The sequence below is a fragment of the Ammospiza caudacuta genome, chromosome 3, assembly GCF_027887145.1.
Source record: "Ammospiza caudacuta isolate bAmmCau1 chromosome 3, bAmmCau1.pri, whole genome shotgun sequence".
NCBI classification, from domain to species: Eukaryota; Metazoa; Chordata; class Aves; order Passeriformes; family Passerellidae; genus Ammospiza; species Ammospiza caudacuta.
This window is the reverse complement of record NC_080595.1, coordinates 13611882-13629783: the sequence shown is the minus strand read 5'-3', so window position 1 is coordinate 13629783 and position 17902 is coordinate 13611882. Positions and strand designations below refer to the sequence as shown.

Here is a 17902-nt window from a genome sequence, read left to right as displayed (position 1 = left end):
GAGCTGTGCTTTCAAGTCCCTCAGCCTGCCATTACTCCTGAAGGGCTCATGGCAGAAGAGAAGGAAAAAGAAATAAAATCATCTAGGTATCTTGCACTTTTGGAATTCAACTTTTCCTTCTCACTGCTTCATATGGGCCTGAGATGTTTTGTCAACACTCACAATGTGTCCCAAAATTCTACACAGACAGAAGGAGGCCCAGAGGTGATAACCCTACAAATGTGAGGTGATATTGGTTGACTTTTTGATGTCTGGGTTAGCATCCTCTGACTGGTGGATGCTTCATTCTCACAGGGATAAAAATGAATCTCCTTTGCTTTGCCCTTTCTCTTTGGTGCCCTGTGAGATGCAGAGAGCTTCTGCAGGTGTGGGGGGTCCTGATGACACTCAGGGTGCCTGTGGGATCCGTCACCAGCCCTGTGCTGCAGCCCTGATGCCTCACATCCCCTCCTGAGGCTGAGGGCCTGCACAAAGCAAGTGCTGAGAGATGGAGTTGTTTGCATCTTTTAAATAACATGTTGCTGTTGTGGGGCTTGTTTTAGGTAGGAGTGTTGTGGGAAAAGCCAGAGTTTCAACAGTTCTTGCTCAGGGATGGAATCTTAATCTTCTGGGACGATATCCTGGTGCTTTTTTGGGGAATGTGTGAAGTGGAGTGGAGTGGGACACACAGGCCTAGATTGTAGAGTGGGAACTCAGCTCCAGAGTGGCAATGCAGACTCTCAGGGCTGAACTGCCTGCTGGGGCTGACAAAGAAGGAAAATACTGTCTCAGGAACAGCCCAATGAGACTGTGTCTCAGGGACAGGTACAGGGAAGTGACAAGAAACAGCAGCATGCCCAGCCTCACAGCTTCTAGGACGCAGTGACAGAGGGACTTAATAGCAGAGATTTTCAGAAAGGCCACACATGAACACTCTGAAAGCTCTCTCTTTGCCTCTTGCATTTGTGTATGCTTTTGACAGCCACAGCATCCTGTGGCAATGGATTCCATGATTTCATTAAGTGCTCCTTGAAAAGCACCTCCCATGGTTTGGCGGAGCTGCCAGCCTGGTCATTTCAGAGGGTGCTGCTGGTTAGAGAGAAAAATCAATCTTTTTGGTACTTGTCCTTCAGGGAACTGAAGAAGAAGGGACTCCTCAACATCCCACGGCTGGCTGAGTCCCATCCAGAAGTCCTGCTGTGTCGACTTCGTGAGATTTGCTTGGCAGCTACCAGCGAGGTGAGAACATTGTTCTGAATTGTCCCCCATACTTCATACATGGCTTGTAGAGTAGATATGTGCTTGTTTATCTCCCTGTGTGCTCAGGGACTGCCTTCATTTATGGTTTTAGACCTTCTAATGTCTGTCAGCTGTCTGTAGGATCTGTGTGTACGTGCAGCTGTATTTACTAGCAGGTGTGGTAGCTGGCACTTGTCTTTGAGTGAGGTGCATTATAATGCAAGGCAGAATGGGAGACACTAATGACATTCTATGCCAGAGTCCCAATCTCTGCCCAAGCTGTAATTGAACCCTGAAAATGAGTCTGTAGCTCTGAGCCTGTGTTTTCTGTTTCCCGTCTGAATGCTTCAGCTACAGGTGTTGCTGTTTTGAACAGGAGCACCTGAGTGTTTTATCTTTATGACTTGTGCCTTTATGGTTTGAAAGCATGCCTTACTTTATTTTGCTTCTTTGTTTTTCAAAACAAAGGGCCTAAAATCAAAGCAGTTGACATTGTAGAAGCGTTAAGTAGAAGACTTTAGTGAAAGATATTTTTTTATGCCTGCAGTAAGCAGGTGTGAGGCCAGAAATTGGTTCCAGAGTAAGTGCCTTTCTGTGTTTGGGCTCTTCTGCTCTTCCTGTGCTTTTATGTTCCTCTGCAGACAGTGGGACATGCTGTGATTTTGTGGGAGTTTTGTCTAAGGAAACTGGTTTTCTTTTCAAGGTGATTCTTACGTTTCCCCTCATGACTTCCCCAGGTGACCAACCTCCGGTCCAAGGTGTCCTGCTCAGCAATCGTCACTCTGGGAGAGCTCTTTGCCATCCTGAAGAAGGACATGGACTCCGAGGCAGATGAGGTTGCTGCGGTCCTTCTCCCCATGGTGTGGAACTCCCCAGAGTTTATTCAGAAGGCAGCCTGTCAGAGCCTGGGGATGATGGTAGAGAACGTGACTCCTGCCCGAGCAATGACTGTTCTCATGGACAGGGGAGTCAAGTAGGTTCTTCTTCTTTTAGTGATGTTCTTCACCTTCCAGTGTGTGGGTGGGAGAAGGGATCCGAGAGAGAGAATGGGAATGGTGGGAGGGAAGGGTCCTGTATCCTGCATCTTCTGTGGACTCAGTGACTTGATTCTCTGATCAACCTCATTTCTTTCCTCTTGTCACCTATTTCAGCCCCCCTGCAGCCCATTAGGTCACAGAGTCACAGAACTGTAGAATATGGGGAGTTGGATGGGTCCCATCAGGACCATCCAGTCCAGCTCCTGGCCTTGCACAGAACAACCCAAGGGTCACAGCATGTGCCTGAGATTGTTGTCCAAATGCTTCTTGAACTCTGCCAGGCTTGGTGCTGTGAGCACTGCCCTGGGGAGCCTGTTGCAGGGCCCAAGCACCCTCTGCGTGAAAAGCTTTTTCCTGATATCCAAACTAAAGCTCCTCTGACTCAGCTTGCTGCTGCTTCCTGGAGTTCTCCAAGTCTGTCAGAGTCTCCTAGATGTGGTTAACAGTGGGGAAGTGAAAGTGCCTGCAAAGGCTCAGGATACAGCTATGTGCTTTTGTGGGAAGAGGGACAATTGCAATTGCAGCTGTGAGCACTGTTGCATATTTCACAGCTCTAACCACTGAGTCCCTGGGGAAAACCATGTATCCTCATGATGCCATTAACCTGAGAAATAAGGAGGGTCCTTGCTGGGGTGTGGAGCACATGGGGGAGAATGTGCTGGGTGTGGCACAGCCTGCCCAGAAGGTGCAGCTGCTGCCAAAAGGAGTCTTGTATGAGTGTCTTGTATGAGTGTCCTGGCCTTAGAGCTCTGCTTTCTATTCAAAATGATGTTTCATGTTAGCCTTGAGATGATGATTCACTTTCCAGGCACCTTCACAGGCCGAGGGCCATGGGACAGCTGAAGCAAATGCTGCCCTAAGTGTTGGTGCTGGGCCTGATAGTTCCCAAGAGATAGTCTCTAGATCAGAACAGCCTGGCTCAAATGCCTGCCACCCTTTCCTCAGCTTTGGAACAGGATAAAACCCTCAGATGTATCCCTTGCCAAGCTTTACAAAAGAAACAGGCTGCATTGCTGGATAATCCACAACATCATGCCCCACAGTGTGTTTGCCCTGCATTTGTTTCTTTCCAGAGGTCTGCAGATTTGGGGATGAATGGGTGGAAAGAGCCTCATCCTGCTGCAGCTCTGTGTAGTGGGTGCCCTCTGAGGGGTCAGCATGAATTGTCCTTAATTTGTAAATAATTCATATGTGATCTACTACTTTAATCTTTCTCTGAGTAAATTTTGGGAAAGAAATGGAGTATCAGATAGTACAGGGAGACTGAACTCTTCTGTGCAGGCAGTCCTTCTGTACAATGCTAACTTAGTGTTTCTCTGAGGACAGAACCTTCTGCAGGTGTTGGAAGGTGCAGAGAGAGCCCAGGCTCCTTCCCCCAGCAAGGACAGGGAGCATGCTCTGGCCAAGGCCTGTGCTGCTGCTGCTCCTTGTCCCTGTGGCCCAGGGTTTGCTCTCTCCTTCCCAGGAGCCGCTACGTCCAGGTGCGCAAGTGCGCGGCCGAACTCCTCCTGTCCTTGATGGAGAAAATGGGAGTCACCAAGCTCGCAGGCACCCCCAGGGCTGAGAGGCTCCCACATGTGGCAGGGATACTGGCTCAGGACTGTCACAAGGACACAAGGTAATGATCTTCATCTCACCTCCAAAACCAGGAAAACCGTTTTGTGTTAGGCTTTAAAGGTAAAACCATGAAAGAGTGGAAACTCAAGGAAATAATGAGCGACCTCACTGTGTGGCTAAGGGGCATAGAATCATGGAATATGCTGAGTTGGAAGGGACCCATGCAGGTCATCCAGTCCAGCTCCTGGCCGTGTGCAGGACAGCCCAAGAGTCACTCCATGTGCCTGAGGGCATTGTCCAAACGCTTCTTGAGCTCTGTCAGGCTTGGTGCTGTGACCGCTGCTCTGGGCTGCCTGGGGAAATGACTGTACCGGGTAACCTGAGGCTGGCCAGCAAGAAGGAGCATTGCCAACTTCCTGTGACTTGAAGGAGTCTTCACTGAGCTCAAAAGAGCTCAGATTAGCCAGTCCAATAGTTTTGATTGGCCTTAGGTGCACAAGAGAAAGCCAAAGTGTTGGCTAATGTTCATCACTGGAAGATCCCAAACATCTATTTCACATTAAGACTTCCCTAGAAATATTTCAGAGGTCTTTAGGCAACATATTCAGTCTTTCTAAACCTCTTCTGCAGATTTCTAGAACGCTGTTATCTGTGGCTCAGTGACCTCCAAATTTCTTCTTGAAGAAATCTTTGGTGACCTAGTGGCAAAATCACCCCAAACCACCAAAATCCCCTTACTTGGAGGATTAAATTCCCATTAATAGCTGCCAAGAACACCAGTGCACCTAGCTGACCCTGTGCATACATATAATATAGAATAATCAAAAGCAAGCATGAGGTGAGAAAGGTAAATTCCTGTGCAAAGGCAGCAGGACACTGCTAACAGGCTCTGACAACAAAGCAGATGCGTTTTGCTTGTTGCCTGGGATCCTTTGATCCCAGAGAAGCACATCCCCAGTTTCAGAGAGAAATGGTATTTTTTTTTTGCCCCACATTCTCCTCCTGCCCCTGTGTTCAGCTACAGCACTGTGCAGTGTCAAGTGAGGTAAATCTCCCTCTTTGCTGAGTAGGTAGTGCCTTCTCATGCACGCATTGCACCTGATGAGTTTAAGGCATCAGCCTCTTCTGTTAACACTCTTCCTTACTTCATTTTCTGTTGTTTCCTTCCTTCCTTCCTTAGGCATTATGGACAGGAGATGGTGAAGATGTTGCTGAATAATCAAAAATTTAAAAAGCTTTTGGAGCAATCCCTTTCCCCGCGTGACCGGGAAGATATTCTGACCAGAATTAAGAAGAAGGTAAGTGCTTGACAGGAGAAATATCTCCTTTGTGCAAGTATTGCCACTGCTAATACGAGATCAAACATACCCAATGTGTCTTTATCCTATTCCACTTCTGCTGAATCATTTTGCTCCTGGGAATGAGCTGTTAATCCTCAGCCTGTTCATCTGCAGACCACAGAGGAGCTGCTATTATCAGGGGAAAAGTGGGGTTTTGAATATTTTGAATATTGGTCACAAAGAGCAAATGGAAAGAAGGTAAAATTGGTTTACACTCACGTGTACGCCCCCACCACACTCTCCCTACTCTGCCCCCAGTAAAGCAATTAAGTGAGAATAGTGCTTCTGAACATAACAGAGTCCTTGCAAAAGAGACTGGAAGTAGCAGTGCCAAGAAAATTTCCAAATATACCAAAGATGTCCAAGTCAATCGTAGTTACTACTACAGTTGCTGTCTGTCTTTTGGGAATACTGCCCTGCTGTCAAGCCCTGTGGAACTGGAAGAAGCATGGTTCAATTCAGCAGCATCCAGTGGAAAATCATGTGTTTGTCTGGGGGGGATTTTATCCTTTTTATCAACATTACAGAAAGGAGTGTGCCTTGGTGCACGAGCAGGGAGAGTAAGTGTTGAACCAAATCAACTTCCAACACATTGAGCCAACCTCCAAAGAGTCCAACTTTTTCCTTTAAGACCACTCATTGTCTGTCAGTTTGCATTATTCCCATTTATGCTCAAGACTAATGAATTTGGGATTTTAGACTGCTGCTCAGTGTGGTAGCACCCATAACCTGCCTTGGGCTATTGAAATCAAAGAGTTGGCATCACTGAACCTCTGGTCTGTTTATTTCTGTAAGTTAGGAAATGTTTCTCTAAGCCTTGGTAGCAGTGATCCTGGTTCTAACTTGTGTTTTAAAGAGGGCATTTCCTATTTTATATTTTAAAGATTCACGGGGTTTCTTTATGTCTTTGTAGGAGATGGAAAACCAGCAGGGTGAATGCTCCTCTGTCAAGGAGCCCGTGAAGAAGAGGAATGATGGCTCAAAGGAGCCCCAGGCCTCATTGCCCTCTAGCATATGGTACTGAGCACTTTTGTCAGATGTGACAAAGCACATGACAAGCTCTACATGCCTCTTCCTCAGGCACATCTTTCTGCTGGAGATGACCAGTGCCAGAGATTGCTTCCCTTCCTTACAAATGCTCTAGGATAAAAAATGTCAACTTCTGCATTGTGTTGAACACAACTTCTCTGGAGGGCTTTCCACAGAAATTGGGTGACACAAAGACACCCATTGGTTGCAGCTCAGACGATCCAGTGCAGTGGCAAGGGCAGTGCTGTGGAGGCTGGGAGAGGGCCAAGTCTCTGCTGCCTGGCTTGAGACATGGAAATTCAACCAGGGTTTTTTTTCATCCAAGTGGAGTCCTTTGTTAGATGGGTGTTTTAATAAGAAGTCCCAGTTTGGAAGCAGGATGCCATTCCCCAAACAAGCAGGTCCCATCCATGTGGTTTGGCCTGGCTGATTCCTGGTTTTCTTACCCTCAAACAGTACCAAGAACGAGTACTAAGGAGCAAGTTAATTCCTGAGCCATTTTGGTCAACAGGTGTCTCAATGTGGACTTTTTGTTTTGGTATTCCTGTCCTTCATGTGGTTTGCTTGATGGAGAGCATGTTTGGTTTATTTCCCCCTGTGCTGCAATCAGCATTTAAGACAGGAATTTGGTCCTTGCTGTCTCTTCACGCCAGTGGCAGAGCTACTTGTACCTGTTCTCCTCTTTTACCAGAGGGGATTTATTTAGCTCTGTCATGCTCAGTGGTGGCAGGAAGGTGACCACATGCCTCAGTAGCATGGCTAGCATCTTCCCATGCTCATGGAAGAGACAGGTTGATCCCAGAGGATTATTCCCAGAGGGTTTGTTAAGCTGTGCATCTAGTCTCTAGGGAAGCAAATGAAATGTGAGTGTAGTTCTGGCATGTCTGGCTTCTGTTCTTATCTCTGTTCCTGATTTTCTGGATCTTTCAGATATGCCCCTGTTCATCTGTTCAGATGCATCTGAACTACTTTTCCAGATTGTCATGCCGGGTGTAGAGACACTTCTTCAGAGTGATGACTTTCCTTATTATAAAGCACACACCTGCCATATGAGGAGGCATTTAAACTTGGAAGTAGTGTCTCCCTTTCCCCACAAAGCAATGTGTGCCTTGGAAGGCATCTGAAGATAGATCAGATGCATCTCATCCTTGGTTTTCCTGAGTGAGCAGTGGTGAGAATTTCACTTGCAGATTGTCTGCCATAATGATTGTCACGAGGTCCATGTTGTTCCTCAGAGCTTCATGATTTTCTAGCTTGAAATCACATCATTAGGAAAGCTCCTCAGGATGTTTTGCTCACAATTAACTGAAGGTATTACCAGCAACAGGTCCTAATTTGGTTTTGTTTTCCAGGGTGAAGTCTGCCCCTGGTGGACGCCTCCTCCACCGTCCAAAAGCCCAGGTCACGTTACCTGCAACTGTGGAAGGAAGGGAGTCACTGCAGAAGCTTTACCATCTCCTGGAAGCCAAGGGGTTTCAGGCACGGATGGAAGGAGTGGCACTCCTCCTAGATCTGTGCAAAACCAGCCCCCAGCTGATCTCCAGTAACATTGTCCAAGTATGTAGGGTATCTTCATGGTTCCTTTCCTTTAGCTCCTTTCCCAAGCCTGGGGAAGTAAAGTTAATTCAGTGTGTCTTGGCACTACTGCATCCTGGCTGTTTGGGACAGGCTGGTCCCTCTTACCCAGACAAATGCAATTGAAGTCCGGGCTTCAGGACAAGTTCTTTCAGTCCAGCTGTATTTGTCTGGCATGTGCCTATTGCTGATGTTCATCAGATGATGGCAGAAATTTTCTGCTGGTGTAATTGTTGCTGTCTCCTACTCCCAGTTGGGTTAAGTGAAGGGAATCCAGCCACTGAAAGCATGGCAATTATTCTCTAGACGAAAAATAGGTTTGCATGGGGAAGAGAAGTATCAGGCTGGGTTGGTTTAAACAAAATGTTTTAAAAAGGACACTTCTGTAAACTCCATTTTGTCTTGCACAGGCACAACTCTGGCTCTCATTTCTATCCTCATCCCTATTCCTCTTGGTAAAGATGGTGCTCACCCTTTTTGGGGGGCCTTTTTTTCTCTTTGGAAAAAGAGGAAAACAGCTGAGGACTGATCCATCCTTTCTTCTCCCAGTAGCTGCTTTTTCCCTTTTTACGGAAAATGGTGCCTGATAATGTGGCTGTCAAGGGACTGAACCTGCTCTAATGAGAGCTGTAGAGCACATTACGTTTCAGAAATCTACCTCTTAGTTAAAGAATTGGTGTGGATCCTGGAAGAGTTGACCAGAGCCCTGTCCTTCTCCAGAAGCAGGTCCTGAGACAGACAAAAAAAATGAGATCTCCTCCCGCTACAATTTTGGTAAAATCATAACTGCCCTCAGTACTTGAGTCAACTGTATAGAAAAATGGGCATGGTAAATATCTGCTTCCATACTTTGAAAGCAAAGGTAGCCTTTTGAATTAATAAATGAAATTGATTTGATGATTTATAGGTGGAGAGAAACACCATAGGAACTATTCTGGCCTCAGCCAAAACTCTCAAAAATAGATGAAAATATTTTAAGCAGCATCAGATTGCACAACCATTCCAGTGAGTGGCCCACAGGAAAACAGTGAAATTGTGCAAGCAAGGGCTGACCTGACAGAAAGGATCACTTTCATCTTTTATATTGCTGAATGCTCATTTCTACATCCCCTCTTCAGACAAGGTCATTTTAATCCAGCTTTCATGTTGTTTGTTCTCTTCACAGATTTTTGATCATTTTGTCCTGAGAATCAATGACACCCATAAGAAGGTGAAGCAGCAGGCGCTGGAGGTGCTGGCAGAAATTATTGGAGTCCTGGAAGATGCCCTGAACCCGGTGATGGTCCGTTTGGTGGAGGGAATAAGAAAAAACCTGAACTCAAAGGATCCCGGGGTTCATGCCGCAGCTGTGACCGCACTGGACCAATCTGTTGTTCATTTAGGTAAGGCTGAGCCTGGCATGGACTCCCCTCACCTGTGTCTCTGTCTGTCCCACACAAGAGAGCGCCGAGTGCCTTGGGAGCTGTTGTTGTCTGTGGAAGGCTCCAGCTGAAACCCACCAGAAGCTGGGCAGGTGCAGTCCTTATGCACCATCCCCAACAGGCTGGAATGTGCAGCAGCATTTCACAACAGTCCCAGGCTGCCTTGGCTCTGTGCCGCTGCTCTGAAGAGCAAGTCCTGGACTCCAGCTTTGCTACAATTCAGAGCCAAAGGGGTTTTGGAGTTTGCTTGGGCCCCGTCTGACTTGCCAAGTGAACGGCTTTGCTGTTGGCATGAAGGGACACCGGCCCATCAGAGTTTCTGCAGATCAGCCACTGGAATGCTCTGCATTAGAGGCATTCGCTTCCTATTTCCCACCTCCCTCATTTGTCTTCTTTTTCCAAGGGGGAACTGATGATTCACCAAGTCCATTTCTTTAGAACAAATGGGTCTAAGTCCAGCTGTCAATGATGCCTTGTTCCACATGTCTTTTAGCATGGGGCAAGATGGCAATAGCAAATACCTGCCTGGGGAAGGGCTGCTGTAAATTCCTCTGCCACACAGATTTATGTCAGCTCTGAAAATGCGGCACTGGGGGAATACGCCTGAAAAATGGAGTGTTGAAGAGTCAGGTCTTGAGGGGCAGTTTCCACTTTCTCCACCTCAGCTGCTCCGTGAAGTCACAAACTGCCTGACTCAGTGTCTTTCTGTGTCCCAAGTATGGGCTTCTTCCTTTTTGCTCTGGGATGCAAAACCTTTCCACTGCTTTCATGTGACTGAACTCTTGAGGTCCCTGGTGTGAAATGTTTTAGCATAGCTCCTGGTCCAGCAGACAACTTTGGATTTACACATTTGAAAGGAGAGCTTTTCTTTTGGAATTTTAAACCCTGCCAAGTAGGCTGGAAGGAAAGAAGAAAAGGATTCAAAAATTAGCAGAAATTGACTTTATTGTATCAAATGGGGTTGCCCCTGCCCTTTCCCTCCCCACTGTCCTTTCTCCTGTGCCCTCAGAAGAGTGAGCAGAAGCTTGTGTTTCACTTGTAGATGAAGTGTCACTGATGAAAGAGCTCAGCCACCAATGGAGCAAACTGAGTGGTGAAGCTCTTCTGGAAGTCACAGAGTGCATCACAGGTATGGCCTCCCTTTGTAAGCCAAGAGGTCTCTGAGGGAGTATTGACAGGGAATGCCTGTGAGCAGAGAGCAGAGTAGCTCCTCCACATGAGGAGGTGCTGAGCTTGTCCCTCCTGCCCAATGGCCAAGGCAGGTGTATTTGGCAGGCTTTCCCTGGCTGCTGCAGAGCTGTGCAGCATCTGAGATGGGGGCAGCGCTCGGCCTTGGGGCTCAGCTCTCACTGGGGCTCTTCTCAACCTCCACAGTGACCAATGTCTTTAATAGCATTTAAACTCAAATGAAGTTCCATTTTTAAATGAGTACCATAACCCTTTTCCTGCTTAGCAGAATTGGTTTGGGGTATTTTCAGGAGCTCTTTCAATGTTGATGACTGCTGGTGGATTAACAGCATAGAGAAAACGAAGTCTCCCAGCACAGAATAATAAATAGCTACCACATAACATTTTGTCTGATCAGAAAATAAGACTGGTCTCCCGAGCATTTCAGGTTTTGATCTCTCAGCCAAATCTGCCATGCAAGGAGCCTGTTGGTAGTAAATTTTTGTCTGTGTTTGATATAGCTCAGTTCAGAAAATGAGCAGAGAGCAGATTCCAGAAACAATGTGAGACAACACTTGTGTTCTGGCTAAATTTCAGTCCCCTGTGTAGCCTTTTTCTCTCTCTATGCCCCTATTTCAGTGCACATTGTAAGAAAAAATGCCATTAGCATTGAGAGGGGAAATGGCATTAAAGTGTGGAGATGCTCAAATGCCAGGGCAATGGGGTCTGGGTAATTCTCTAAGACACCCTGAGTTTTGAAAGAGCTCTTGGTTGGAAGGCACAAAAGCATTCTGCCAAAGACACCAGCTGGGCACTGTTGTTTCTCATCCAGTTGTCAAGCAGCACCCATCTCTGGTGGGCTGGAGTTTTGAAGTGTGTTCTAATACTGCACTTTGCTGTGTGCCACCAAGCAAAGGGAAGAGCCAGATGAGACTTTTGGCCCTTGACATCAAAGTTACAAAAAGGAATCATCCCTTTTATTGGAAATCTCTCAATTGCCTCTCTAGGGTGCATTTCCAAAGCTTCCGTGTGGGTTTAGACAAGTTGTCAATGGAAATAGAAGGCAATTTGATGTTTCATTCATTGTTCATGCAGAAACAATTTATGAAATAATTTAGTAACGGTGCAAAGACTCTGCCACAGCTACAAGGCTCTGGCTGGAGAAATTAGTCCAGAGGGGTTGGTGGTTCTGTTTCAAGGATGATCAGCTGCATGGCCCATTTCTGGGTCATGGGGCTCTGTGTGCTGTTTCACTGATCTTGGCCAGAGCGGCTCCCAAGAAGCAAAAGCAGATGTAGATCCTTGTTTGCATTGAGGTTGGTGGGTAAGGAGCTGTGTGTCTGTCCCGGCAGTGCTTGTGGAATGGGTTCATGCCAGGAGCCCTGAAGTGGTGCAGCGCTACGCCCTGCCCGTGCTCTGGTCCTGCCTGGAGAACAAGGAGCTGCCGCTGCGAAGCGCCAACGTCTGCGCTGTGGTCACCAATCTGGCCTGTGCCCTCTGCGAGGTGATGGGCACCCAGCTGATCAAGTGTGCTGAGAGCAAGCCTCCACACGTGCAGGAAAACCTCTCCAGCCTTTTGGGCTGGTGAAGGTTTCATGTTCTCCAGAAAGCTGACCAAGTGCTGAGTTGGACACCTCCGGATGGCACTTTTCAGCTGTGCCAGAAATGACAAAATACTAAGGAAGGGTGTGCATCTGCCCCCGCTCTCTCCATTGCCCTTCCTAGTCATGGCATGGGGGCCTGAAGGAGCTCCAGACTGAGGGCAAGGTGAAGACCAATCATGGATCAGCCTCAGAAGAAGGTAAGCAAGGAGCAGGACCACCGTCTGTTGGATGGAAGGGTCTTGTGGTGGCGCAGAGAGGCTGTGCACATTGGCAGGGAACAGCTGTGCCCTGCATGTGCCCCCTGCAAGGAGCTGTGCTGCTGCCAGTGGCGCTGGAGCTGTAGGGCTGCTGAGCTGTGGGGCAGGGAGAGGAGCAGCAGGGTGCATGTGCAGCTGAGCCATTGCTGGAGAGCACAGGGCTCTGGGCTCCCTGCTGTCCCAGGGCAGCCCAGAGGCCAGGCTGTGCCTGTGGCGGCTCTGGGGAAGTGGCTCAGGGTTTTCCCTTGGCCTGATTCAAGAGTCTGTCAGCAGGAACATGTTTCCCTGTGCAGCAGTTTAGAATTCTTGTTTCCAGGAAGTCTGTCCCCTGAAATACGGAGCTTCAGATGCTTTAGGTTTGCATTGCAGGATCTGATGCATTTTGTGTCTCCACTTTGCAGGCCTGAGTGGATAGAGTCTTGCCAAGTGGTTTTGTCTGGTACCTTCTAATGTTTCTGTTGTCAACCAAGCCCTTGCCTCCAGTCCAGAAGAACTGTTTTTCCCCCAAGATCAGGAAGAGGCCGCCGACTGACTGAAGAGTTTTTCACTAACAGGATTTATGTTTTAAGCTTCATAATTACAACTGTACATATATTATTTAGATGTAATTATTTTTGTACATTTATAAATATGTTATTTATTTATGTACATATGATATTTCGATGTAGTTTCAAATAAATGTTTTTTGATTGTATCTTTAAGTTTTGATGACATCATTTTAACTGTATATATTTAATTTTGATGATTTTTAAAAAATTAAAAATTTAAAAAAATTAAAGAAACCAAAAAAGAGATTGTGACACCAGGACCTGCTGGCCTAGAGGTTGTGGGAGTGCAGCTCACTCGATGTGCCAGTGTCTCACCACGTCCTTTCCTCATTGGGCCTCTCCTCTTCCTCTTTTGCCATGTTTTCTTTCTGTCATTTGTGCTGCTGTTTTTAACGTGTGCCCTGGGCTGACTATACGATGCTTTTATCCCCCATCGTCTCGTTCTGTTTAGGCTGAATAATAAGTTTTGCACCTTTAAGACATGTTCCAGAGAGTGAAGGGGGGAGAGTAGAAGCGCACAGATTTGTTTTCAGACACTGCCCTCCTCCTACACATTCCTGCTCCAGACTGTGTTGTCTGCGGATGGACAGACAGCGGGACAGAGCTCTCTTTTGCTTTTAGTCAGTTTAGCTAGCTGAGGCAGAGAAGTTCCATGGACTGTGGTTTTTTTCCCTTTTCTTTGGACCTCTTGAAGCCTGCTCTGGACTGAACACCCAGGGGAGCACCGGCAGCTGCACCTGTGGCCCACCGGGCCGGGCCTGGCCTGCGACATTTCCAGCACTGGAGGGACTGACCAGAGACTGAGTGAGCTCAGCTGTAACCCGAGGACGGGGCTTTCTCAGTTGGTCATCTCTTTTGGAGCGGCAAGGGGTTTTACTGTTTATTATTGTTTAGGTTTTATTGTTTAAAAACCAGTTTTTTCCACTTTTCTCCAAAGAGGTAGTTTCTCCCGGACCGTTGAAGGGAGGGGCCAATTGAATCTGCTTTACTAAAAAAGCCCCTTTGGGGGTTCTCTCCAAAATTTGCTCTGAGCCAGGACAACGTGTCATTACAACAGCGTCACACATTGACATGTTTGCGGGACAACAGATCCAAAAGATCCTGTCGAGTCAAAAGTTTTCTACCTAGATGTGTTCTGTGCTCACCAAAGGTCTGCGCAAAGAAACAAAGAGAAGTGTGCCCAAATGGCAAAGCTTTGCTCCTTTGCAATCTCACACAGATCTGGCTCTCGGGTGTCTTCAGTCACAGTTTCATAGGCAAGACGAAGTTGTGTTTTTCCCTGGGAAATGATGCACTGCTTTGGAAAAGTCATCTGTATGTATATTTACCCAGGACAGCAGTCCAGCTGTGTTGTTTGCAAGTTGTTTGCAGAAGGATGAGTGGACTGAGGCCAAAAACAAGCGACAAGGGTTCCTCAAATCTAAACTGCAGTCTGGGTGCCATTCAGTGCAGTCTCGTCCTGCAGCCACTGGAGCTGACGGGTGCTGGCTAGCTGCTCCCGGAGTGACCGGTGCAGACCACGAATCCCACCACTCCCAGGTTCTCTGCAAGAACCCTTGAGTTGTGGCTCCGTCTGCAGCGTGGTGACGCAGGCGAGAGCAGGACTGCGAAGTACTAAGGCAAAGGAAGGAGGGAGTGGACACACGAATGGATGCCAGGGCGCTTTACTGACCCAGGCAGCGCCAGTAATGTTGTCAGGGAAAAACCGTCGGGGAGGCACTTATAAAGGGGAAGGGCGTGACACGAGGAGCCACGAGGGACCAATGAACGAAGCTCAGGGAGGAGCGAGGGACACAACTGAGCCAATAGTAATGGCCCAGGGGAGGGACAAGGCTCAGGGGACAAATCATATGTTAAGTAAGGGAAGATTGACATAGAAACTTCTCAAAATGAAAGGGCATTGGTTACAATGATAGACAGGTAACTGGCAGGAGGAACAAACCATTAGGAGGGAGAACATGGGGGGAACTGACGGTCAAACCAAAACCTTAACTTATAAAAAAATGAACAACTTTACAAGAAAACCCATACAGGACCCACAGTCACAGAATCACAGAATCACAGAAGTTCAAGACTGGAAGAGACCTATAAGATCATCAAGTCCAGTCGATGTTCTAACTGTTCACTAGATCATGGCAGCAAGTGCCACATCCAGTCTTTTTTTGAATTCTTCAAGGGATGATGACTCCACCACCTCACTGGGTAAATGATTCCAGTATCTGACCACTCTTACTGTGAAATATTTGCTTCTTAATTCTAACTTACATCTCGCTTGACGCAACTTGAGACTGTGTCCTCTTGTTCTATCTGTTATCGCCCGGAGAAAGAGACCGACCCCCAGCTCACCACAGCCACCCTTCAGGAAGTTGTAGAGAGCGATGAGGTCGCCCCTTAGTCTCCTTTTCTCCAGGCTGAACAACCCCAGCTCCCTCAGTCGCTCTTCGTATGGCTTGTGCTTCAAGCCCCTTATTAGTCTCGTTGCCCTCCTCTGGACACGCTCAAGTAACTCGATGTCCCTCCTAAAGTGAGGGGCCCAGAACTGGATACAATACTCCAAGTGAGGCCTCACCAGTGCCGAGTACAGGGGAAGAATGACCTCTCTGCTCCTGCTGGCCACTCCATTTCTGATACTGGCCAGGATGGCATTGGCCCTCTTGGCTACCTGGGCACACTGCTGGCTCATATTTAATCGACTGTCAACCAGCACCCCCAGGTCCCTTTCCACCTGGGCACTATCCAGCCATTCCGTCCCCAGCTTATATCGGTACAGGGGGTTATTGTGGCCGAAGTGCAGTACTCGGCACTTGGACTTATTGAAGTTCATCCCGTTTGATTCTGCCCATGCATCTAACCTTTCCAAATCTCTCTGGAGAGCCCTACACCCCTCAAGCAGATCTACACTCTTTCCCAATTTAGTGTCATCAGCGAATTTACTAATAAAAGACTCTAAGCCCTCATCCATATCATCAATAAAAATGTTGAACAAAACTGGCCCCAACACAGACCCCTGAGGGACACCACTGGTGACTGGTCGCCAGCTGGATGTGACACCATTCACCACCACTCTCTGGGCCTGGCCATCCAGCCAGTTCTGAACCCAGCAAAGGGTATTCCTATCCAGACCACGGCCAGCGAGTTTGTCCAGGAGTATGCTATGGGAAACAGTGTCGAAGGCCTTGCTGAAATCCAGAAAAACAACATCTACAGCCTTCCCTGCATCCAATAGCCGGGTTACCTGATCATAAAAGGTGATCAGGTTAGTCAGACATGATCTACCCCTCCTAAATCCGTGCTGGCTGGGTCTGATACCCTGGCCGTCCTGCAAATTTTGCATGATGGCACGTAATATAAACTGTTCCATTATTTTGCCAGGTATAGAGGTCAGGCTGACTGGTCTATAATTGCCAGGATCTTCCTTTGCACCCTTTTTGTGAATGGGTATCACATTGGCCAGCTTCCAGTCATCCGGAACCTCACCAGTGATCCATGACTGTTGGTAAATGATAGAGAGTGGCTTTGCAATCTCATTTGCCAGCTCTCTCATTACCCTAGGGTGGATCCCATCTGGTCCCATAGATTTATGAATATCCAAGGATTTCAATAGTTCTATAACAGCCTCCTCTTGGATAATGTGGGGGCCAGCCTAGACGGACGGGAGTCTTGAGGGCAAGTCATCTTCCCATTAAAAACCGAGGCAAAATAGGCATTGAACACTTCTGCCTTCTCCTCGTCTGCAAATACTAACTTCCCACCTTTGTCCAGTAAGGAACAAAGGCTGGTCCTACCTTTCTTCCTACTATTAATATATTTATAAAAACATTTTTTATTATCCTTAACAACAGTCGCTATCCTGAGTTCAAACTGAGCTTTGGCCTCCCTAATTTTTTTCCTGCATACTCTAGCAGCCCTCTTGAATACTTCCTTGGAGACCTGACCCTTTTTCCAACTCTGATATGTCCTCTTTTTATTCCTAAGCTCCTCCAAGATCTCCTTTCCCAGCCAGGCTGGACGTTTGCCCCGTTGACTGATCTTTTGGGATACGGGAATGGTTTGTTCCTGCGCCCTCAAGATCTCTGCCTTGAAGTAAGCCCACCCTTCCTGAACTCCTTTATTTTTAAGGGCAGCTTCCCAAGGGACGCTCTGAATTAATCTCTTAAACAGGCCAAAGTCCGCCCTCCGGAAATCCAATGTACGAGTTATACTGGTGCTCTTCCTAATATCGCCAAGTATTGAAAACTCTATTAATTCATGGTCACTCTGCCCCAAACGACCTCCAACCCTCACATCTCCCACAATGCTACAATTCAGCCCAGAGATGAGAGATCATTTGTTCCCATGGAGCTGTGCTTGCCAGGGTAATGAATTCCTGCGTAGCTGGAGCAAGTAATTCTGGATTCAGCACCAGCTCTTGGTTGTCTGCATGATCATTGACAATGCTCCTTATTGTCCTTGGTTACAATATAAAGATGTATTCTATTCCCATCTTCAAGAGCTATTGAAACCAGGAGTGGCATTGTTCTTTTCCTTATCTCCTGTTAATGGGCCCACCAATGCCTTTCCCCATGACTCAGAGATGACTCCCTCTGGGAGCCCTTTCTGTCTCATGCACCCACCCCATGACTCATGGAATGATAAGAGCCCATTGTGAGATGCTGTGCCCGGGGGGAGGAACTAAGCATCCCCACCTGCATATAATCTGGAGTTTGGGACAGAACAAGCAGCCTTTCCACTGGATTCCCAGAGGAACGGCCGCCTTTTCCACTGGATCTTCAGAGGAAGACTATACCCTTCTACAGGCTCACATGTGCCACTCCAGGAGGAGTGCAGCCACTAATCCAACTGGGCTGCTACCAGTACCCTGACCAACGGTGTGTCAGAGCTTGTATTCTGACTCTGTCAGTGGTTTTTCTTTTACATTATTGCATGTATTTTGGATGGGGTATTTTTGTGTTTGTTTTTTTTTTTTCCCCTTTTCCTAATAAATTGTATTTCTGACTTGGAGTCTCTCACTGGTTTTGCTTTCAAACCAGAACACCTATCCAGAAATTATTTTTCAGTTTTCTTTCATAGTCGTTTGAAGCCTTTAAACTTCACATTTCAATTTGCTTTGCCTTAAAGAAAACCACTTCTGGTCCCAGTGCATACTGCA

At 47.3% G+C, this 17902-nt stretch overlaps 1 protein-coding gene across 1 annotated transcript in view; it reads left to right on the top strand.

Moving 5' to 3' along the window:
* Positions 1 to 12737, top strand: part of LOC131555056 (TOG array regulator of axonemal microtubules protein 2-like) — a 45363-nt gene extending 32626 nt beyond the window's left edge. Inside the window, exons 10-20 of the mRNA XM_058800729.1 lie at positions 1113 to 1218; positions 1956 to 2191; positions 3721 to 3873; positions 4831 to 4852; positions 6066 to 6169; positions 7534 to 7738; positions 8922 to 9038; positions 10187 to 10190; positions 11697 to 11896; positions 12070 to 12145; positions 12715 to 12737. Coding sequence (XP_058656712.1) covers positions 1113 to 1218; positions 1956 to 2191; positions 3721 to 3873; positions 4831 to 4852; positions 6066 to 6169; positions 7534 to 7738; positions 8922 to 9038; positions 10187 to 10190; positions 11697 to 11896; positions 12070 to 12145; positions 12715 to 12737 — 1246 coding nt within the window. The remainder of the gene's footprint in view (positions 1 to 1112; positions 1219 to 1955; positions 2192 to 3720; positions 3874 to 4830; positions 4853 to 6065; positions 6170 to 7533; positions 7739 to 8921; positions 9039 to 10186; positions 10191 to 11696; positions 11897 to 12069; positions 12146 to 12714) is intronic.
* Positions 12738 to 17902: the final 5165 nt, after the last annotated feature.